Below are 23775 nucleotides of genomic sequence, written 5' to 3' on the forward strand. Positions count from 1 at the left end.
CTAGACTGCTTCTGGTTTAAGAGGCAGTATATGTGGAGAACTGTGCTGTGCTTGAGGGAACTGCCACTAGGCAGAGTAAATTTACTGAGCAGACATGATCCATGAGGACATACAGTGATGACAAGGGCAGCCAAGAACAGATATGCAAGAAAATACAAACGCCTTATGATGAGATATCCCAGGATCCCAAAAGAACTGGTACTAGTCTCCTAGCAGTTTAAATTCATTATTTTTAATGGACCAACTCCTAATTTACATTGTTGTGGTTAAGAACAGAATCAAGTTGTGTAGTGATCGTAGGCTTCTGGTCACCTGCACCAGTTAGAGAAGACTAGAAGGCTGTGATAGAGAGACAATAATAAAAGTTGGATAGATCCTGGAAGGAAATAGATTACAACCTACATTAGGGGTATATGTGTCTCTGTCTCTTCCTCACAAATCCAGTGAACATCTGATACAGAACAGAATAAAAGGCTTCACCCACAATGTAATTTTCTCGCCATCTCCTGTTTAATTAGGTAGGGAGCTTGTATGAAACAGCAGCTTTTCAGCCTTACATTTTTCCCCACTGGAAGTGTATGCTAGTAGCTGCTTTGCCAGATACCTAATACTATATGTCATTCATATTTGGAATTGAATAACCTAAGTTACTAGAGGCCTGATTCTGGTGTGACTGGTTTATGGCTCTGATTCACCAGGATACTTCAGAATGTGTATAACTTCAAGCACGTAAGTGAAGTCACCCAGAGTACTTGGATGCTTAAAACTGAGCACATGCTGATTCAGGATCTAAATCAGGACAGTCAGTGGAGTTCTACTGCTGTCAAACCATCTGCAAAGAAGTCAGTCCCATTGTGCTGTACTACCCTACTTTGCCTACAAGTAATCCATTTTAAGCACAACATTAGTTGGGCATAAACAGAAATGTGAAGGACCGTCCGCATCCAAATTAAGGGCCATGAATTATTTGGTCATGCTTTTGGAAATGAGAAGTAATCAAGGCTGGGGGGTTGAGTTAGAGGTATACCAAGACACACACAAAAGAGTAGTTTGAAACTGGAAAAGTGGGCTCAGATCCTCAAATTAGAGATGGGGAGGGGAAGGATTCTAGTTCTGTTGTTGTTTTTTTTAATTCAAAGACATTTTAAAAAATAGATTTATTTTAAAGGAGTACTATTATTTTTTGTTCAATATTATTATTGTGTCTTGTATTAAGATGCCCTTGTTTGAAAATATTTAGCTGTCCTTTACCTGAAGAAGGACTTTGTCTCTGAAAGAATGTCCAATAAAAGATATTATTCTCCCAACCACCCCCCGCCCCCCAAAAAAAACCCCAAGCCATCTTGGCTCCTTGTCTAAGACGATTCTTCTATCCATCTAGTTGTATATCATTGCTTTGACTTAAGTCAGCTTGGAAGCTCTTTAGGACAGGATCTTATGAGTGCTATTTTAACTCAAATAATGCATGGGTTGAAAAAGATGGGGGTGGAGGGTGAAGAGTATCAAGGGTTGCTTTTAAACTATGTTGGTGTGGTTGCTACCTCATTTTCTACCCCCTCCCCCTTGAGCTAGTGAATTGAATTGTATTGAACTACATGCCAACTCGCTCAAATGGAATGAAACTGGATAGAGGTGATATATCAGTAAGGCTTCCATGTTTTGGCCCCTGCCTCTCCAATTCCCATTATTGATGTGCATTTTATAACCTCATGTTTCCACCCCTCAGTGGTTAGAATTATAATGAGGCTGAGCACACTTGGCTTGAATGTTCTTAAATAATCAATAAGGATGCTCATGCAGTTTAATAAGAATAAATCGTTGCCCTTGAAACAACACACTGTTTCAACAAGCCAAGCAGTCCAAGAATAGTTGCTTGCTATTTATTCTCAAGCTGTGTGCATGCATTTTATTACACACCACTTTGGCTCTCTTCTAATGGGGCAGTTTCATTTCCCATGTCTTTAATAGCTCAGTTGCATAGAATTGCTTTGAGTGCTCTTTTTTTATATAAAATCATTTTACCACTTCTTCAAGCAGGCTTCTTTTTCCGTTGAAACACACTAAAAATTGCTTCTCTATAACATGCAGATGTGTAAAACAGAAAGGGGTGTTTTTTCAGAAGCACTCAGCATTGGCATAATTCCACTCCCACTGAAGTCAGATTTCTAGTGTCCTTCATTGGCAGCAGACCTTGGCCAAGTCTGATTGACAGCCCAGCTTACCAAGTTAACCCCAACAACAGAAAGTGAGCAGTGGCTCTGGTACAGTGAATGCATGGTCTGATTGCACTGAGTGTATGCAAATAACACACACACACACACACTACCATAATATAGTGGAGATAAAGATCAATGGACCACTGGAGTCTTTGTTTCTTGGTAGGCCACCAGTTCAAATTCAGTCCAACCAGTAGACTGAAAGGTGACCTGATGACTGTTCAGTGACCTGTGTCAAATGAGTTTAGTGACCTCAAACCAGTTCTTGTTTAGAAGGTGTCTTCTCACATAAACCATGCCCATAAACCAATCAACAGTAACTCGGCAATTTTGTCGGCAGCCTCAAAGGAAAGAAAAATTGAAAGAGCACAATTCCAGTGCTTACTGGTACAGGGTTGTGAGGGAAACTTGCAAGTACTGTTGTTTTGTCCAGTGTTGTGTGGATAAATAGAAGGCTTATTCTCTTAGTTTAACCAGTGTTTTTACCAACAGTTTCTGAACTAATATTTAAATAATAATGATGTTAATGAATATCTGGAGATGAATGAATTCTGTATAAATGTCGATAAAAACAGCATCTCATGGGTTTCATAGTTGTACTAAAACTCGCAAAGGTCTACTCTCCTGGTCTACCGTCCAGTCCCTACGAGCTAAAGATGATGGGTGGTTTGAATTTGCTCTGAGCCACTAACATGAGCGAAAACTACAAACTGTCTTTTCTTGGCTAGGATTTTACTGCTTATTAGTGAACTCAGGCTAGTGAATTGAGCTCAAGGACACACCTTTTTTTTCCCTCATCAAGACACAGTTTAAAAATGTTATGTAGGTAAATTGGGACAAAAGTATTTCCTGTGGGCCATGACACATATGGGTACATGTCATGATTACTAATCTTCCTTTTTGTTTTTGTTTCCCCCACTTTAGATTTTCATTGGTGAGATATCCATGTATTTCATAAAGTCAACCCGAGAAACCCTGATTGTCCAGGAGAAAACAATTTTGACTGGAGAATGCTGCTACCTGAACCCATTACTTCGAAGAATCATAAGGTTTATAGGTAAGCATCCATTAATGCACTGCATTTTGCCCCTGCTTGCAACAAATCAGATAAACTTATGATCTACAGGACAAAACTAATTAAGCTGTGAAATCTCTGTGGGCTCCTTCCTCCTTTAGAGGGATAGTTCCCATGCAATTTGCATAGTAATGTTTCAAATGTGCCAAATCATGCTGTGATGAGCTGATTTGCGTCCCTTTTTTGCTGAGCTAAACACTTATCTGGAACCTGTGAAGAAAGGTCGTGCATCAGATTCTGATCTGAATAATTCCCTCATTGACAGTAATAGAGAGCGAGTCATCTTTCATATCCTCTTTTCCAAGATCGTTCAGAATCCAAAGCACTGGCATGTAATGTTTAAGTGAACTGAGCGCCTCCCCCCCCAAAAAAACAACAAAAAACCAAACAAACAAAAAAAACCTAGCTGAGCCCCCTGTATAATAGTCATCTGATTTTAATGAGAACCTTTTTTGAGGTAATTGCTAAGAAACTGGTAAAAAGAAGGAACTTCCAAGGAGCGGTCATTCAGGGACAGGAATGGCTGGAGTCTCAATTCTACTTCCTGCCTATTTACTGGTGTATGTAGCTGAGCTGGTGGCTGGACTGAAAGGTAGTAATTTGTTTCTAGCATATGCCAGCAATCATCACTGTGCTCTATGTAGCAAGGGCAGGAAGAACTGTGAATCAGGAGTCACGACCCTTCCTGAGGTTATTCCTGAAGTAATGCACCTTACGTGTCCCCCCTGTACCGGGCTATACCTGAAGTCATCATCTTACCCAAAGGAATGGGGTTCATGCAACGCTAGCTGTGTTTCTCCTCTCCCCCTTCCAATTCTGGACTGTTTTGCCTGGAAACAAAAGGACTGAGGTGTCACATGTTTATGTATGCCCCAGCCTGACTAGAGTGCATCTACACTACCTTGGAAGGGACCGGGGTGGGGATTGTGCCTCAGGAACAGCCTCTCCTTCCTTAAGCTCTTTTTGTTAGGCTTGTTTCCCCAAGTCAGGCTAGGCTGAGGAAGAAGATGTATGGTCCCACCTGTTCACCACCTTTCCTGCTGCTTCTAAGCATCTTTTCGTGGCAGTGAGTGCAGCCCTCACAGTCTGTATACTTCTCCAAAAGCAGATGGGATGGCTCTTGGCTATTTGCTTGGAGATAAAGTGGCAGAGGGTAAAGACCTTCTACACTGTTTCTCCCCCTACACAAAACCCAGGGACAGTCCATCCTTAAACACGACAGTTCCCTGATCAGTTATTCAGAGGTAGCACGTGTGTGTATGCTCATGAAAATAAAAAAGCAAAGAACTCGTAATTAAAAATAAAATACCCCTGAACTTAGGATACCCTCTAGGATATATTAATGGGTCGTAAGCTACCATTAACAGAGACCAGGATTGTGGATTCCACTCAGGGCAGTTTTGCTGTTCCAGCAAAGTCAGCATGTTAAAATGAACTAATCAAATATTCTTGCCTATGGGGTCAGTGCTAAAAGAGCTCAGACCAGCTAAGCTAAAACCTTTTCTGTATATATTTTCTTATAGATCTCTCTCTCTCTCTCGGCCTTCATTTTAATTAGCTTTACTTCTAAGTATTCACTCTTATTATTTTTCTTTTTCAGGAAAAAATACAGCTATGGTGCAATGCAGCCTCTGAGAGTAGCAAAGTATTAACGGGAATCAATCTTGACTCAACTGGTTTATTTGTTTTTCCAAAGAGAGAGAAAGTTAGCCTTATTTCGTAGTTTCATAGTTTGTAGGGTCAGAAGGGACCTGAGCAGATCATCAAGTCTGACCCCTTGCCATGGCAGGAAAAAGTACTGGAGTCAAATGACCCCAGCCTTCTTATGTATGGCTTTAAATGTTTGTCTTATGTAAACGTAGGATGATTTCATCTTTTGCATAATGGGTGATTTATGTATTTTTTATTAAAGAAATATCTTTTAACTAGAATGCAAGAACAGGAACTGGGTGAAAATCAGTTAAATGCTTGCAGAAATAATTTCACATTTTTTGTCAAATTCAAAATATTGATGATGAATTTCCTCTAAAATCTTGAAAATGTTTATCCAGCTCTAATCCAAGTCCAGTTTTAGGGAATTACAGTTGTTAGGTAATGGTAGCCATCTTATTCCAAACAATGAGGTGACCAATGTGTAAGTATGGAAAAACTATAACGTTTTGCACATGGATTCCTTCTAAGGTGTTTACTACTGTAAAGAAAAAAACAATTGACTTCAGCCTCCAAGGGTTCCTACACACATCCAGGGAGGCTGCTCTGATGCACTGTAATTATTCGAGTCAATTAATCAAGTCTGTTGGAACGTGGTAATTACTACACTTCAGCAGACTCCAACGTCATGTGTATCAGTGTCCCTGTGCTGAAAAATGGTGGCAGGAGCACTTAACTAGAGCTCATTCAACGAGCTTCAGTTAAAGCTCCCCGGCTGCCATTTTTTGGTGTGAGGATGCTGATGCATGTGATACTCCAGGTGCTTTAATTAGAATGGCTCTTGGAGCTGCTCTGATTAAAGCACCCGCCCCACACCAGAGGATGTCTATAAATGTCCCAAGCCACATTTCTTCCAAAATCAATTAACGGAGAGATTCCCATTGACGTCAGTGGATTTTGGCTTGGACCTGAGCCTTCCAAGTACCCTACCCAACCAGAGACCCTTGGACATAGCATCTGTTGCAAGATTGCATTGGACTTGGTGATCCAGCTGGTCCCCTGCAGTTCTGTTTTCTTGTGTTCAGCACTGCCTGATTCTGTTGCGAGTGACTCCTGTAAGGGGTCTGGGGGCCCTCTCCTTGTAGTGACCTTGGGCCCAAAGGGACCAGGAGGGAAACTTTTATGGGTTTTTTTTAATGTGCTGAAATCAGATAAATCCCATTGTAATGATGCAGCTGCACAAACCTCAAGGGATCTACACTGACATACATCTGCTGGGAATCTAGTAGAGAACCTACTAATAGAATTTGTTTTCCAGTGCAGCTACATTGCAGTTTAAGCAAATGTTAATTTAAACTGAACTAAAATAAACAAGCAAGTTTCTCCAATCAGTGCTGTTTCCATTAGCTTAATAGGAACAAGGTGTCATGGAGGCACTGGGTTGCTCCGTGCCTGAGAATGAGATAAGGTGAGCTGTCAGTCACCAGGGCAGCTCAGGTGCTGATTGTCAGAGCTGCCAATCAACAGGGCAGTGCAGCTGTGGGCTGCTAGGGCAACCAGCTGGTCAGGTGGCCAGAAGGGGGCAGGGCCGGGCCTTTATAAATAGCCCAGGCCGGAGTCGGACTAGCAGTTCCCTTCTGGCAGGAGCAGGAGCAGGAGCAGGAGCAGGAGCAGGAGCAGGAGCAGGAGCAGGAGCAGGAGCAGGAGCAGGAGCAGGAGCAGGAGCAGGAGCAGGAGCAGGAGCTCTGTGGTTGAGCTGAGTGGCCTGAATTGGTAGTGGCAGCATTGTGGTGCTGACTGGCTGCAATGATGCTGGGGGTGAGAGCACCTTGACGAGAGGTATGGTTGGAGGCCCTGGGGGTGGGGCTCAGTGTTTATGTTATGAGCAGGAGGCTCTGTGTTTTATGTTGAAGCCAGGTGGCTGGCGTTTTGGTTATAGTTACAGCGGAGGTCCGGGTGAGGCTGTAGGGGAGTGAGGAGGCCTCAGGGGGATCCCCAGCAGCCTGGGGGTTCCCAGTGCCCAGTAAGGACACAGTGCCAGTGGGGCACTACATTTCGCGCCGGAGAGGCACGGTGTGCGCCAGAGAGAGGCACGGTGTTTGCCCAGTGGGGCAAAGGACCCAGAGAAGGGTCAAGGGGGCCAGGCACAGCTGTGGCCACCTGAACCCCAAGCGCGAGGAGCGTGGTATAGGCCCAGTAGGAGGGCAACCGCCGCGGGGAGCGCGGCGTGGGCCCTAGAAAAGGCAAGGCCCCAGAGGGGGGCAGAGAGCGCGTGCAGAGAGTGCAGTGCAGGCTCAGAGGCAGGGCAACGGCCACAGAGAGCGTGGCGTGGGCCCTAGAGAGGGCAAGGCTCCAGAGGGGGCAGAGAGCGCATGCGAGGAGTGCAGGCGTGGGCCCTGGAACAAGTAAGGCCCCAGAGGGGGCAGAGAGCACGTGCAGAGGGAGGGCAACGGCCGCAGAGAGCGCAGTGTGGGCCCTAGAGAAGGCAAGGCTCCAGAGGGGCAGAGGATGCGTGCAGAGAGCATGGCGCAGGCCCAGAGGCAGGGCAACGGCCGCGGAGAGCGCGGCGTGGGCCCTAGAGAGGGCAAGGCTCCAGAGGGGGCAGAGAGCACGTGCAAGGAGCGCAGGCGTGGGCCCAGAAGGGGGGCAACGGATGCGGATAGGGTGGCAGAGACCCGAGAGGGGCAAGAGGCGCCGGAGGCGTGGTAGAGGCCCTGAGAAGGGTGTATAAGCCCAGAGGTGGGCGATTTTTAGGCCCCAGGGCGGTGGCGGAGAGCCAGGCCCAAGAACACCAGGCGGGTGATGAGCCCGGGGTGCTAGTGAGAGCACCAGAGGGCAAGGGACCGCACAACGTCCCACGCGTACTCCTTAAGGGAGGGGTGCACAGAGGCACCCCATATGGAGTAGGGGCAGGACCATTACATGCCGTTCACCAGGGAGATAAAGGCAGCCTCCCATTTAAAACTCATTTAAGATCAAAGTCGTGGCGGGCGAGAATCTGAGGGTGCTGAGTCCACCTTGAGTGACGGTAGGGGGTGCTAGGGAGTTCACGGCCGCTCCTAGGCCCCACTCCCTCACACAAGGGACTGGCCTGATCTTGCCAAACACTAAATATCTCCTTGGAGGAGCAAAGTGCCTTCAACTGCCAGTGACTCCCCTTGTTAATTTCATCATTCACTACTGAGGGCAAAATCGGTGTACTGCCTACACTGTACCTAGGTATTTGGGCTCTATCTAGATAACGTCTAGATGTGATTATAGACTCTCCATCAGACTGAGGCATGGTGTGGGGTTGCAGCGCAAACGCGTTGCATATATAGGGATACCCAAAGTCCTTCTGGATCAAGGGGTTCAAAGAGTATGGATGCCACTGGATCTGTAATTGCCACTTCAGCAACCACCTTTGTGAGATGCTGTGCTGGAGTATGAGGGATCTCAATGGAGAACCCATCCCTGGGCTGTGGAGGCTGAAGCTGAGCATGGAACTTGACCTTCTGCACTAGCAGTGAATTGCACCCAGAGAACTTTGTTTTGGAAAAGGCTGAAATTAAATTCATCCCAGTAAATCTGTTTCTACCGTCTCCAAGATAAAGATGCATTGCCATCAAAAGTAAGGTTCTCAGCTAGATTTAAGACTTGTGTGCATGACATGTTTACACCTGTGTAGTTGACTTTTACACCAGTAAGTAAGGAATGGACAAATGATGTAAACTTCTGAAATAAATGCAGACAGCCCCCCTGTTCTTCCCACCTCCCCTCCCCTCTCCTACACACACCCCACCTAGTAGCAGAGTAATAACAATGTACCATTGGTATTGCTGTTTCTACTTGTCTGTCCACTCTGGACATTCATGTAATTTACATTGGTATATAAAACTGATATAAATGCAATTGGTGCAAATGTGTCATGTTTCCAGGCCCTTGCCTTTGGCAGGGCTGTAGTTCACTGACTTGCTTTAACTTGATTTTAGCAAGGCTTTTGATACAGTTTCCCACAACATTCTCACAGGCAAGTTAAGGATGAATGGCCTGGATGAATGGGCTGTAAGGTGGATAGAAAATTGGCTAAAGCATCAGACTTAGAAGGTATTAATCAATGACTCAATGTCCAGTTGACAGCTGGTACTAAGTGGGGTGCCCCAGAGGTCGGTCATGAGGCCTGTTTTTTGTTTAATGCCTTCATCAACAACCTGGAAGGTGGCACAGAGTACACCCTCAGCAAGTCTGAAGATGACACCAAGCTGGAGGGAGTAGTAGCTGGAGGATAAGGCTAGGATTCAGAGAGACCTAGGCAAATTGGAGGATTGGGCTGAAAGAAATCTCATGCGGTTCAGCAAGGACAAGTGCAAAGTCCTGCATTTAGGACGTAACAGTCTCATGCACCAGTACAGGCTGGGGGCTGACTAGCAGGGCAGCAGTTCTGCAGAAAAGGACATGGGTGTTACAGTAAACTGAATATGAGCCAACAGTGTGCCCTTGTTGCCAAGTAAGCTAACAGCATACTGGGCTGCATTAGTAGGACTGTTGCCAGCGGTTCAACAGAACTGATTATTTCCCTCTATTCAGCACTGGTAAGGCTGTATCTGCAATACTGTGGTCAGTTTTGGGCCCCCCCCACTACAGAAAGATGTGGACAAATTGAACAGAGTCCAGTGGAAATGGTTCAGGGGCTGGGGCACGTAACTTCTGAGGAGAGGCTCAGGGAACTGGGCTTTATTTAGTCTAGAGACTGAGAGGGGATTAAATAGCAGCCTTCAACTACCTGAAGGGGGGTTCAAAAGAGGATGAAGTTGGACTGTTCTCAGTGATGGCAGATGACAGAATAAGGGGCAACAGTCTCAAATTGCAGTAAGGGAAATTTAGGTTAGATATTAGGAAGAATTTTCTCACTAGGAGGGTGGTGAAGCACTGGAACAGGTTACCCAGAGAAGTTGTGGACTCTCCATCCTTGGAGATTTTTAAGACCCGGCTGAACAAAGCCTTGGCTGGGATAATCTAGTTGGGGATGATGGTCCTGCTTTGAGCAGGGGGTTGGATTTAGATGACCTCCTGAGGTCCATTCCAATCCTAATTGTCTATGATTCAATGATTTATGGTTTGACTCAGTAGATTAAATGTTAATCTCATTTCAGACCCTCTTTAACTGACTTCCTATATCATCCTTGCAAAAAGCACACACAGACATTACATTTATGACCTCAAGCCCATATTTGCACAAGCAATCTGGGATTTTCTGTACAAATGGAGTATTTGTGGGTGCTTGGGGTGTACTTTGAAATTTTGTCAGTGCAGTTTCAGAGGCCAATGGGGGAAAAATTGGCCATGGCTGGACGAGGGTTTTATTCTACAAGTAGCACCTTAATCTTCCTTTAAATTAATAGAATCCTAGGGCTAGAAAGGACCTTAGGAGGTCATCTAGTCCAACTTCCCACTCAAGGTAGGGTCATTCCTTTCTAAACCATCTTATCTGAGTTCTTGGATGAGAATCTCACAATAAAATAACATGATGTACACATACAGAGAAAATGTTGATTATTCTATGGATTTATGAAAATTCTGAAGATCAAAGTAAAGTATATTTGTTTCTAAAAGAAATTTTTACAGTTAAGAACATGGATTTAAAAAAAAAAAAAAAACCCAGTAAAACAAAAAGCAAAACATGACAAAATAATTATAAAAACATTTGTTGTTCAATGGCTTTGACATGATGCTCTGTACAATGCACCCAATTATTTTGTAAGTCTCATGAGAGATAACAGAACAGATTATCACAAACTGGTGAATTTAAAGGAGGAATTAAAACTAATTTCAAACATATAGGGTATGTCTACAGAAGGCACTATGACACCATAGAGTCCATTGGCAAAACCTGTGGTGCTACTTGCTACATTGTATAGCAACGTGCTCCCTCATTATAGCGCATTGCTATGGTGACAGCAGCCAATAATAACTATGTGCAGCCAGTGCCATGCAATATGGGCTGTTACTGTGCTGTCTTTTAGTATTTCCAAAGGGAAGTACTAAGTGATGGCACAGTAACAAATGTGCTGTATGGCTATGTGTAGACACATCCATATTGAGTGTGATGGGCAAAGCCTAGAATCAACACCAACAAAGAAAGCACAAAATAACAGATAGCTATTACCAGTGATTTAGAATCAAGCAGAAGATATACAGTGTGAGAACAAATTATATGATGTGACGTTAATGAAGTTAAAGATGAGCTTGACAGTGCACCCATGCAGTGAACATTGAAGAACCTTGAACTCTGTCCTACATGTACCTGGATGTAAGTGCATATAATACAGTGACATTAATACTCTGATGTTGGGTATTCCACCTAAGGAATTAATGAAGCACTGGAAAATATGCTAACTGAAGCATGGCTGTTGTAGCAACTGAGGATCCAGTCACCTGAGAGTTTTGTCACGATCTTTTGTACAGCCAGTTGAATCAGTGCAAGATGCAGTCTGAAAAGTGTATGGTAGATACTCTCTAGAAATATTTAGCAGAGTTGGAACATAAGGGGACAGAGCCTGATGTGGTACAAAGTGGCAAAACTTCATGGAAGACAAGTGCTTTGTTAATGTTTGAATCTCAATTAACACCATGACACGAGGCAGGGAAAATTGAGATTCTAATTGTGTATACGACAGTGAATGAAGCAATTGTGGTACATCCATGGGCTGGATGAGTGACATGGGACTGGTCTATGAGCTGGAACTCGCAGTCAGGATCCGTGTGGGGGCTGGATCCAACGTGGGGTCAGCATGTGGAGTTAATCTGCAGGTCAACCCATATGCCAGCCCAGCCTTATGCATCGGATCCAGCCACAGATCAATCTTGTGTGGCTGTCAAACAGGGTCATGGGTGGCAGATGGGGGGCCACTTGAGGAAACAAAGTACTGATGTTGGTTAGAAAGAGCAAGCAGAATCCAGGTATAGGCCAAGTCAGGAAGCCAGGAGGTCAGTCTGAGAACTGGGTCTTGAAACAGGCCAAGTCAGGAACCTGAAGGATGAGACAGAGGGTGGAGTCAGAGGGCAAGTCATGTCAAGGAACAGGAGATCACCTGAGGGCAGAACACAAACCAGAGGGAACAGAAAGACAGTCTGGGATCAAGTTAAACCCCATGGCCCAGACACTTCCTGTTCTGGGTCAGGGGTTTATATAGGGGAACTGGAGGATTGGTTGTCCCTGGCCAGCCACTCCAGTGCCACTGAGTGAGCAGAGGGTTAGGCCCTGCTGGAGGCTTCAGGGCAGCCTTGACCAGCCATCTATAGGGCAGCAGGCTGGGATGATCAGGCTGTGGCCCCAAGGTTCAAGGTCATTGCCTGACCTTATCAGCCTATCCTTGTGCACTGCAGAGCAAACCTGAGTGAAGGCCTGGCCCTGCATGCTGTATCCAGCCACAGAGTGTTCTCATATGCTGGTGTGATTCAGCACATGGGACCATGTTATCTGGCCCACAGGCAGTAGAAGCTGTGGCAATTAGTGCTACTGCCACCCTTCCCTCCAGCACCAAATTTCTAGATCTGTGGGGAGCCCCATAGGCCAGATGATATAGTCCCATGGCCCAGTAGTCAAACTTCACTTGTCTACAGTGATGATTCTCAACGAGGTTGCCACGGGCAGCCATGAGATGCTTATAAGGGTGATGCACATTATTAGCACCGGTTATGAAAGCACCTACACATGATTAATAAAATAAACCTAGATATTTCAAATAAGAATCCACAGTGCTAAAAACTTTCTGACCCGTTGTGGTCCTTCTAAGTTCTTTGCAAGAGAAGAATTGTTCTATTATTGTTCTGTAGTCAAAAAATGAGTGAAATTTAAGAGCTGGCATTTTCTGAAGGTTGCCTTAAGTCTAATGAAGTGTATCTAGAGTCAAATGCAGTGAAGAGCCACTGATCTAAAGCAGTTGACCATAGGGCGTCCATAGACTAAGAGGTCTGTGAAAGATTACTCTGATCAGTTAGAAGTACAGGCACTCCTCAGACTTAAGACGCTGTTTTCAGGAACCAATTGTGTCATAAGTCAAAACGTAACTTGGAACCGATTTTCCCATAGGAAACCATGTTATAAATGGGGGGATTGTTTCCTGAACTAAGGAACCGATTTTCCCATAGGAAACCATGTTATAAATGGGGGGATTGTTTCCTGAACTAAGGAACCGATTTTCCCATAGGAAACCATGTTATAAATGGGGGATTGTTTCCTGAACCAAGGTCCGATACCCTGTTTTCACCAAAAATAACCCAGAATTTTGTACTCAATCAATTATAGATGAGTAATATAGCTACATTAATGTATTTATATTGTAAATAGCAATCACATTGATTTGGAAGGACTTCTTTGAGGTGACTTTGCTGGACTTTTTGAAGGGCTCTTGGTTGGACTTTTTGAAAGGTTCTTGGCAGGATTCTTCTCAGGAGTCTTGGCTGCAGGTTTTTCTGGAGTCTTGCCTGCTTTGTTAAAGAAAGTATCCAAGGAAGTTTAGGCAGATGTTCTCCAGGGAGATGGGTGACACAGCGACTTGTTCGCTGGCATGGCGTCACATCTGATCAAGGGTTGTAAAGTTGAAACTGACATCAGAAAGTTGAAACAGGTTGTCAGTTTAGAAACATTGTAACTGCAAAACATAACTTGAAAAGTTGTAAGTTGAGGACTGCCTGTATGTGAATGCCCACACTTATAATTCAAAAGTATTCATGCCTTTATTCTAAATGTCTTAGTATTTTTTTATTAAATTACATCCCATTTCCTTTCCTCAGTCCTTGAGACAGTACAGTTCTTCCTGTATTTTTTCAGCAGATGGTATTAGCACACTCCTTTTTTTTGTGCTAACATAATTAATGAAGCTATTTAATAAGATTGATCCCAAAACTGATACTTTAGAAATTCCACTAGCAGCCTCTCTCAAATCCAGTACTTCCCTTCTCAGTGCTGTTCAATTCCTTACCCAGTTTGCAGTTCTTGAACTAATCCCCATCTTCTCCAGCTTAACTAATAATTTCAAATGGAGCTTGTATCAAATGCTTTACTGAAGTTCAGATTGATCAGATCTACTTCATTTTTCTTCTCTGTAAGACTTTCGTATCAAAGAAAGATAACAGTGCAAGAGAGCCAATGCATCTATATACATGTTTTATAAACTCTGGTTGCATTTTATCCCATTTTTCTATTTTCTTATATTTCTATCTCTGTTCTTTCCTTCAAAGTTTGTTCTAAAGCCTCATGTACTATTGAGGTCAAACTAGAAGGTCTGCAGTTTCCTAGATCTTTTTTTCCTCCTTTGACTTACAAAATAAGTTCTGCGTTCACTGTTCACCGATCAGGTGGTATTACTCCACTTATTAAAAATCCTTGCAACCAGATGAGGTATTTCAGACTTCAGGGTGAGAAATTATTTTGTCCTCCCCCTTCCAACAGCTTGAGTTTTTAAACTGTTTGAGTTTTAATTACCATTGTGATAAATTTCTGCACCATCATTCCCATAGGTCACCCTACATTCACCTGCATGCTCAGCATCATCTTCCTTATTGAAAACTGAGGCTAAGGATTCAGCTAGTTTTTGTTTAATAAATGGAATGCAGGTATTCGATTTGTTTAACTAAACCTTTTGGTGTCTGATTATATTGTGGTTTCAAGCCGTCCTCACTCAGACAGGCAAGGTGGTTGGAGTGTTCATAGTGTAGTATTTCATGATATTAATTTTCAAAATCCATATAATAAAGCTGCATACCTGCTGTGCCTCAGTAACATGTAATCCAGTTCAGATATTTAAAAAAGAGACATGATAGAAAGATTTGTTGCAAGCAGCTCATAATTTACAGCTGCATAATTTTGGTTAACAAACATCACAGATCTGTTTACATCAACAGCTTTCTTTCAAGCACAGCAACACTTAACAGTGGGCATTGGGAAAATTATATTAAGGCCTTTGTTCAGCAAGTAGAGGTTTACATGATTCAGATAATCATTGACTTTATTGTAGGTGGAAAGATAAACCAGAGAGCTTCTGATCTCAGGTCAGTAGACAGACACAGACCCTGCTTTTGCATGGCTTTCTGTTGATGCCTGGCTTAGCTCACCACTTCTGAAATTTGTGGTCTGCCATTTCTCACCCAGTCAAGGCTTTCCAGCTCTGCTAGCACTTCTGCCTAGGTCTTCTCAGGGTCTCACCCACTTCGATCGCCTTCAAGACGCATTTGGACGCTTATCCTATGATCCCTGCTGACTTCCTGCCCTTTGGGCGGGGGGCTGGACTCGATCCCCCGGAGTTCCTTCCAGTCCAAATGTCTATGAAATCTCTGGGAACATACATTGCAAGAAGGGCATGATATGTTGTGCAAAGGTCAGGACCCGTAAGCATTATAACATTTTAATATTATAAAAGTCTTAATTTGTCTGTCTGTCTATAATTCTTTATTCGTGCTCTGATCGGCTGACAAACAGCCAGTCAGATTGCAAACAAGCATTCGGACAGGTGGGAGCACGCAGCCATGATGGCAGGGACACGGGACAGAGCAGGGGGGAAGGAGGGGGTGAGTGGGGGGGCAAGGCCACAACTGGCCATGCCTCTCCCCCTCCCCTGCTCCCTGTAGGTAGCTGTAGAGCTCATTTTGTGAGTGCTCCTAAAAAGCTTACCACATGCAGTCAGTGGCAGACTTCCCACTGACTATATGGGGAGCAGGGTCTGATAGAGCACCCCGACTAATGCAGTCATGCTTTTCTGTCATATTCTCTTTCCTTGAAGCAGGGAGTTCAGGAAACTCAGCCTTGAGACTAGGACACAGACCTGAGACTCGGGTAGGATGGCCACTGATGCATCCCCAAAATACCAAGTGGGACCAAGGACATCCCCTTGGTGAGGGGCCAATCATCATGAGTGAGGAGTAGAGCTGCTGCCTTCTCAGCCAGTCAGCAGCAAGGGGCGGGGTCACCACAAAAAGGCCACCTCCTTTCCTCTCTTTCTCTAGCTGAGAACCCTGCTGCTCCTGGCTGCGTACCACCGGACCTCTAGACACAGCCGCTTGAATTGTGGGGACAAACGATTGACATGTGTTTCCACCCATTAATTGAAAAATATGAATTTTTGTAGTCCATTCCTCATTTAAAAATGGACAAAGGGTTTAAAAACAGGAGTCTGGTATAAAACAGGACCAATGGCCATCCTAGACTCGGGTGGTCTGGCTGGTATTTACTGCTCTACCACCAAGCTGCTGCGCAGCGTCAAACAGGTATTCTCATGTCTCTGTGCTCTGCATTCCCTGTCTGCACAATGGGGATGATGGTGCGGCGGTCCATTGTGAAGAGCTTGGTGATTTTCTGGTGAAGAAGACTTAGCATCTTGGTATTAGATGGTTCCTACAGTAGAGCACGTGGGATTACATCATAAGCTGGTGTATGCACAAGCAGGAGCTAACCAAAGGATCGCAGAAGAAGTCTATGGTGCATTTATGTCTTGGATACTATGTGAAGTTCTTGTCTCCACATCTCGGGATGTAGTAGAATTAGCAAAGGTACAGTGAAAGGCAGTCAAAATGATCAGGGGTATGGAACAGTTGCCATACCAGAAGGGACGGAAAAAGTTCAGGTTTTCAGTTTGGAAAGGAGGAGGCTGAGGGGGGAATATTATAGAGGTCTATAAAAATCATAAAGGGTGTGGACAAAGTAAACATTATTCATCAAGTCCCTCAATACAAGGACTAGGGGGCACCTATTAAAATTAAAAGGGGGCAGGTTTAAAACTAACCAAAGAATGTACTTTTTTACTCAATGTGTAGTTAACTTATTTAATTCATTGCCACAGAATGGTGTAGAGACAGATGACATGGCCAGGTTCAAAAAGGAACTAGACAAATGTATGGATGACAGATCTATTAACAGCTGTTGAACAGAATGGTTGGAGATGTTTCCAATAATGGTGGATGCCAGAGATGGTAATGAATAGGGGATATATACAGTTCGCTGCTCTTCCTCTGAAGTAAGAATGTCAAACATATGGCCCGTGGGCCAGATCCAGCCTGTGGAGCTGTAATGTGACCCATGGGTCACTGGACCAACCTGTGTGCACCTCATGGCAGCCCCCTGCACTGCTGGCAGTGCGCACAGATAGTCCAGTCCCCCACACCCCATGCAGAACATGCTGGCCCCAGAGCTTGCTGTGCGCATGGCTTCCAAGGCTGGCACAGGTCCAGAGCTTGCTGTGCGCATGGCTTCCAAGGCTGGCACAGCACCTGTGATGCCTGTGGCATGGGCTAGATCCAGTGCTGCACATGGGAGTGGGGAACTGGGGCACAGACTGCATACAGCACGCTGGACCAACCCCCTGTGCTATCTGCAGCACCAGGTCCAACCGCACACAGTATGTGCCAGCCCCTGGGGCTGGCATGGGGAGTGCTGTGTGCAGGGTGTTGGTCTAGCGTGGATCTGCACTTGCCACCACAGATGCTGTGCAGGGGGTCAGTTTCAGTTTAGTCCACAGACCACCACCAACAACACTCATCTGGCCCCCAGGGCTGGATGAGTTTGACACTCCTGCTCTAATGTATCCACTTCTGCCACTGTCGGAGACAGGATACTGGACTAGATGGACCCTTGGCATAACCTAGAATGACACTTAAGTTCTTATGTTTGGCCTTCAAAGATGACCTAAAGTTCAATATTCCTATGACGCCCATCATTCTGCCAGACTCCCTGTCCTTGAGTTCTTCTCACCTCACAGGTATTGTAGGGTTATACAACAAATGGTTTCTGTAGTAGATGAAACCCAGCAGGACAAATACAGAGAGTCCTCTGTGGGTTTTAAGGAAATGGACCTTAATGAAAATCTGAAGTCATGCCTCGTGGGGACAGAGCTGTTGATGTCACACCAAAAGCTCTCACCGCATTGTTTCTTTGTCACTTTATGTACAGGGCTTTGTGCTTTCCTATAATAAAGGGCTCTTCCTCCTCATTCTTCTTTCCTTTCCACCCACGTGCTTCCCACTCTTCCCCCTTGTCTTCTCAGCTGCTCTTGTGTATCCCACAGACTTTTATTTTTCTATTTAATAAGTGATTTTTTTTTTTTAGCTCCTGTTCAAGTGTCTGTACCACAGAGTTTCCATGGAGCAGCTGCAGTCACTGGAGTTAGAGAGGTCTGGAGAAGATGCACTGGAGAAGGCAGCTGATGGAGGAAAATGGAGTATTAGTAGTAACAGGATTGAGATGTCAGTGAAAGATCAGAATTGTGTTGTGAAGATTTTACTACTGAAGAAAAAGTGGACATGTTTTTATGTCCACTGTGCCCAGGAAAGAAAAAAGGGAACAGCCCTGATCCCCAGTGTTCGTGGCAGGAACAGAGGAACAGCAGGGATAAAGATGGTCTTAAGCCCTGAGCAGTCTCAGTGTTGTTCTGACAAGCACTCTGCTTTCAGTGGAGCTTTGCCAGCTTTGGGGGAGACAGAGAAAGGGAAACCAGCTACTATGATGCAGTGCTCACCATTTTCACTTACTTTCACCCTCCTGGTTGACCCTTTGCTGAGAGAAAACACAACGTGGAGCCCTTATGCCAACCAGATACTACCTAAAAAGCCTTCTGTGCAAGACTTCAAGGATTTCTGCTCCACTGAAAGTCTCTGTGCTGCTGGAGCTGTTTGTGGGGTGTTTGTGTATAACTGAGGATCTGGGCTTTTGACCTTGTGCCACTTCTGTTCTGTTCCTGGCTGTACACTGCCAGACTTTGAGCATCTCTTTTCTTTTCCTTAGGGAAAGCGGTATGCCCTGTGGCTTGAGGATTAACATCCCTTAGCATTTCATCCTGAATTTGGGCTCGAGCTCATGCCCTGGCTCTCTGGACCCAGGGGTGCATGCAGAGAATGTCACAAAGTGAGACCAGTCCCAATGATGGGGGAAGGGAGTACTTCGCATACCTCTTGAGAAGTGCTTTCCAAAGAACAACTACTCAGAGCCTTTTTTATAGATCTTAGACCAGGTCTGCATTCATTGCGACTGTCTCTTTCTAATACCATATTTACTTTGTCTTTACATCACAAACTTCAGTGGAGCCTCAACCCCTGAAGTGCCATTGCCTGTTAGATTTCCATTTAAGTCCATGACATCCATGTCCTTAAAAACATGGCAGCCCCATCACTGAATTTCTGTCTCAGTCAGTTACTTAACTATTTTAGACTGTGATGTGACTATGGAAATAAATTGTTCCCCTAGATATAAAAGCTACCAAGGGGCTCTGGCATTGATGGTCGCATCCATGAGTTTTACAACCTTAAAATCAATGATGACTGAACCTGTCTGGAAGTATTTTGGGAGCATTTGATATGTAATCACTATCTTCTGTGAGGGTTAGAACCCTGGCAGCTGAATTCATGGCTACACATAGCTATAATTTTCATAAAGCACAGTTTGGCAGCGTTGCAAAAGGGGGAATTACAGTGATCAATATACATCACAATAAAGGCATAGTAAAGATTTAAGCTGTAGCCAAATCTGCCTTAGCTTTGATACCGCAGCCCATGGCAGTTGAAAACAGGCCAACTTTCACATACTGTGCTGTTAGAGCATTGATCAAAATCTAGGTCTTAGAGCCATCCACTTCTGCAAAGTAGTTTGAGACTTTTCTTTACTACATGTCAAAAAGGATAGGGTGCCTGCCCTACTTTGAGATGGGACTAGCTTCAGGTCATAGAAGGAGCCCAATTTGAAAAAAGCCAGGTGATTTATTAAAAACCTGGTGCCAATTGTCCCTCAGCTTTTATCTGATTGGTTTATGCTGTAATGCCCATGGAGCAGAGGTTGGGTTTTTCTTTATGTACTGTACAGTGTAAGTGCATTTACAGTGCTCAATAATTAATAACAATCATAGCAAACTCACCCTTTTGAGGAGTTCAGTGCACAAGGCAGATATGAAATTTAATAACTCAACCAAAATATTTTTGGACATGAAACAAAATGAGCCACATTCATCTCTGGTGTAATTCCAGAGTGTGATTCATTGACATTGTTACAGCAGGGAAAGTCTTGGTTCAACAGCTTCTGTTTAATCAGGGATAAAGACCCAATTGTGCTTCCGCTGACATCAGTGATAAAATTTCTATTGACTTCAGTCAGAGCAGGATCAGACCCATGGTGATGAATAATGGAGGTACAGGGGTAGGGTCTGTTTTTCACTTTCACATTCCTCATCCATTCTATGCTTCTGCCACAAAGGTCCTAGAGATTTGCCCCAATAGGGTTGATGAATAGCTGGCTCTGTGCTACCTGCTCCTGGGCCCCTCAGATAGCAGACTTTCTGGATGTGTGCTTTGTAGGCAGCAGCATGCCTGGTAGGCTAACCTCCAGGACTAGGGACAAAAGCTACACATAAACTGGTTTAAAGGCTCATAAACTGGTTTAAACCTGTAACAGAACATAAGTTTAGTGCACATAAACTAGTTTCAAAATGGCTGAAATGGGCTTAAGATAAACCTGGTTGAATGTAGTATCAGACTTAACTGATTTGGGTCAAACTGGTTTATGGCACTTCTGTCCCAATCCCCTTTCTGGTTTAAGTTAAATCAGAGCCCCCCCAGTATCTCAGCATACTTTTCAGCACTCAGCTGGGCTGGGTTGTCTGCTCCAGAAAGCAGGGCTGGCCCCATCCCTCTCCTCCCTAGCTGAAGCACTATCACTGCTCCAGCTAGCTGTGAAGGAGGTAGAGGACTGCAGGCACACCAGCATCTGCCTGGCTTCCCCCTGCCTCCCACTCACTGCTCAAGGAGGGATTCCCCCCTTCCCTCCCTCCCTCCCTCCCTCTCTCTCCTCTCCCACAGTATAGACCCTTCCCAGTATCTGGTCATGGTCACACCATCCCCTAGCTAATGCTACCTAATTCTGAGAGATGTTTGTGTGTGTGTGTCTCCAATTTCACTGGGACAAAGGCAGACAGAAAAGTGTCTGCTTAGGACTTTTTGGAGCTAATCAATTAGATCAGCTAGTAATGTCTCTCCATTCCTTGAAAAAAGCTGTTTAAGAAGAGCTTGAACTAATGAGAAAGGGTTTTGTTTACTTGATGGGTTGTGATAAGCTTTGTGTTACCAGCTTTCTGGTAAGGCAAGGGCCTGTCAGGTTTGCAGACAGTATAAAGAAGCAGGGAGAGGGAGACTGAAAAGCTTAATATCATCAACAGATGCATGCACTCCACACAACCACTCCTCCTTCCCCCCTGTGCCTCAGAGTGCTGTCTGGAGTCTGGCAACACTCCCTGCCCCTTGAGAAGCAAGCTAGGAAAAGCCAAGGACTGTGCAGGAGGGATTTAAACCCCTCCCTAATCAGAACATCCTGTTAGGGCTTGGCCATTCCCCATCCCCCTCAGTATTATGGAAGGGAAGGGAGGGCTGCTCTAGTGCCCCCCAGCTTCTAGCCTCAGTCACAGCAGACATGAACCTGCATTTCTTGATTTAAAAGTGAATGTCTATCCACTTGCAAATTGGTTCAAGCTCTGCAGGTTAGACTAAACTGCAAAGATTGAATCAATTCAGGCTTAGGCTTTTTTAATGTCTGTCCCTAGACCTGCAGTTCTAGACTGAAGGACTGCACTGTTGGGCACAAGTTCCAGCTGATACAAGTTAAAGCAAACCTGAATGTGTCCTAACCTGCACTGTGTTATGCGCTGGGGCATGGTCAGTCTAGGTTTGTTACCTGAAGCACAGGTGTAGTCCAGATAGGTTTCCCAGGGAGCTGGAGATCTGGAAAGGTCTGATGTCAGAACTGGTGATGAGGTAAGATGAGGGTTAATTAGAAACAGAAGCCAAAAGCCAGAGATGAAGGTCAAACCAGAATCACAGTCAGGGAACTGGAATCAGGGAATGGCCAGAGCTCTTACTGGATGCCAGGGTCAGGGGTCAAAACCAGAAGACCAGCCTGGAAGTGCAGAGAAGGTCAGGAGCAAGAACTTTGGTCTTTGCTCAGACAAAAAGACTGTAGGCTGGGCCTGCCTTTTAAGGGCTGGAGCAGGTAGGCCTGTTGCCTGTGGCTTCAGGGGATTGATTGCCCTGATTGCCTCAGCCCTGTTGGGACCAGGGTGCTGCTCTGGGCTTGCTTCAGGTGGCACTTCTTCTAGGGATGACTGGATTGGGACCAGCTGGGTTCAGGGTTCTGGCCTAGCCTCCTTACGCACAGAGAATCAAACCAACTGCTGGATGCCCCTACTGTTTGGAGAACAGGTAGCAGGAAATATTACCTCCCTGACCAAATGAAGTGAACTGGTGTTTCTGATGATCTGGCTGAGTCTGTTATTAAAAGATCCAAGGGACAGAGGATCTGTATACCCATAGCTTAGTGCTCAGTTCTTTCCTCAGCCCAATTTTTCAACCACCATTTCCAATGTGTCCACCTCAAATGGAAAGTGACCTGGTTTAACCAATCAAAGCTCTTTAACTTACATTTTCCCCCCATGTTTTGTGCAAAAAAAAAAAAAAAAGTCTCGCATCAAACCTGCAGCATGTAAATCCAAGATCAGGGCTGTCATGTCTTGCACTGCCCCAGTCTGAGGCAGCACACTTCAGGAATGACATGCCACTCTGCCTGGCAGGGTGGGGGAGGACAGAGGCACCACATTGCCTCCAAATAGGCCAGCATGAAAGAACATGTCAGGACATACTGAGGAAGGTGCTGCTGGCTTCCTGTTTGCATACATCCAGTGGCAAGTGGTCTCTGTTGGGACTGAGCTATAGTGCTGGGCTCTGCTCACAGCCTTGGGAGGGATTCCAACCCCTCTTTAGCTCCTTGCAGAAAGCCCATACTTTATTATTGCTTTCATATAGCATTCATGTATACAGCACCATGAATGCTCCTGGCATTTTTTAGATGAATAAAAGCTTGCGCTTGGCCCACTGTTTTGGCAGGCAGACAGTGCTGAATTTCACCCTGAGAACTATGTTTTAAGTGAAATAACTGCCCTTCCCACATCACAGAGAGGTTATAAGGATAAATACAGTCAACCCGCTGCTACCCCAGGGATCATGTCCCTTGACCTAAGACAGGCCCTTTTACTCCAAATTGAGTATACTATTCCTACCTCCCTGTAAGGCAGTGGTTCTCAACCTTTTTTGTACCCATTTATAAACATCAATGGGCAGTCCTGACTCGCTTCCCTTCACTTTCAGCCTGCTGCTACCCAAGCCCCAGTCCCCCAGTGTGTGGGGCAGTTGGGGGAGGGGGCATGAGGGGCCCCAAGCAGCCCCTTGCAGGCTGGAGCTCTGCCACCCTGGAAAGGAAAAACCACTGTTGCCCACATTTTTCTCCTTTAAAGAGGAATCAATTTTTAAAAAATTTTGCAACCCTTTCAAATATGATTGTTGACCCACTTTTGGGTTCTGACCCATGGGTTGAGCAACACTGCTGTACGCAAGCTGCCCTGTTAACAACCTCATTTTACAGCCTTCCAATACATCTACATTAGGAGGTTTCACAGGAATAACTATGCTGGTAACATTATCCCCTCTGTGTAGACAGGGCCTGCATAAATGGAAATTTCTGTTATTTACTTGCCTTGTGTTTTCTCTTATGTGATGGATTGCTCTATCTGTGGCATTTGCTTTGATGCTCGTTAATTTGATGTAGAAGGCTCTTTGGTGACTTGTCTTGATGAGTTTTTAGTTATGCCACTGTTCTCTATATTTATTACCTTGACTATAAACATCAAAATTTTAAAAACCCAGCACAGATAGCTAATGAAATAAATATAACCACTGTGTTGCCAGCTCTTGGGATTTTATTGAGTCTCACAAGAGTAGCTGCTTTTTTCTCTCAAGCTCTGGCTCTTGGTTTTATGTGAATTCAGAAGAATTTTA

General features: G+C 44.8%; 1 protein-coding gene across 3 annotated transcripts in view; it reads left to right on the forward strand.

The window, feature by feature from the left end:
• Nucleotides 1-23775, forward strand: part of PLPPR1 (phospholipid phosphatase related 1) — a 261329-nt gene that overhangs the window by 218071 nt on the left and 19483 nt on the right. For all 3 annotated transcript variants that reach the window (XM_090038881.1, XM_090038882.1, XM_090038883.1), the window contains one exon: nt 3141-3273. In XM_090038881.1, coding sequence (XP_089895007.1) covers nt 3141-3273 — 133 coding nt within the window. The remainder of the gene's footprint in view (nt 1-3140; nt 3274-23775) is intronic.

The sequence above is a fragment of the Crocodylus siamensis genome, chromosome 3, assembly GCF_052110815.1.
Source record: "Crocodylus siamensis isolate JL-2025a chromosome 3, ASM5211081v1, whole genome shotgun sequence".
Lineage (NCBI taxonomy): Eukaryota > Metazoa > Chordata > Crocodylia > Crocodylidae > Crocodylus > Crocodylus siamensis.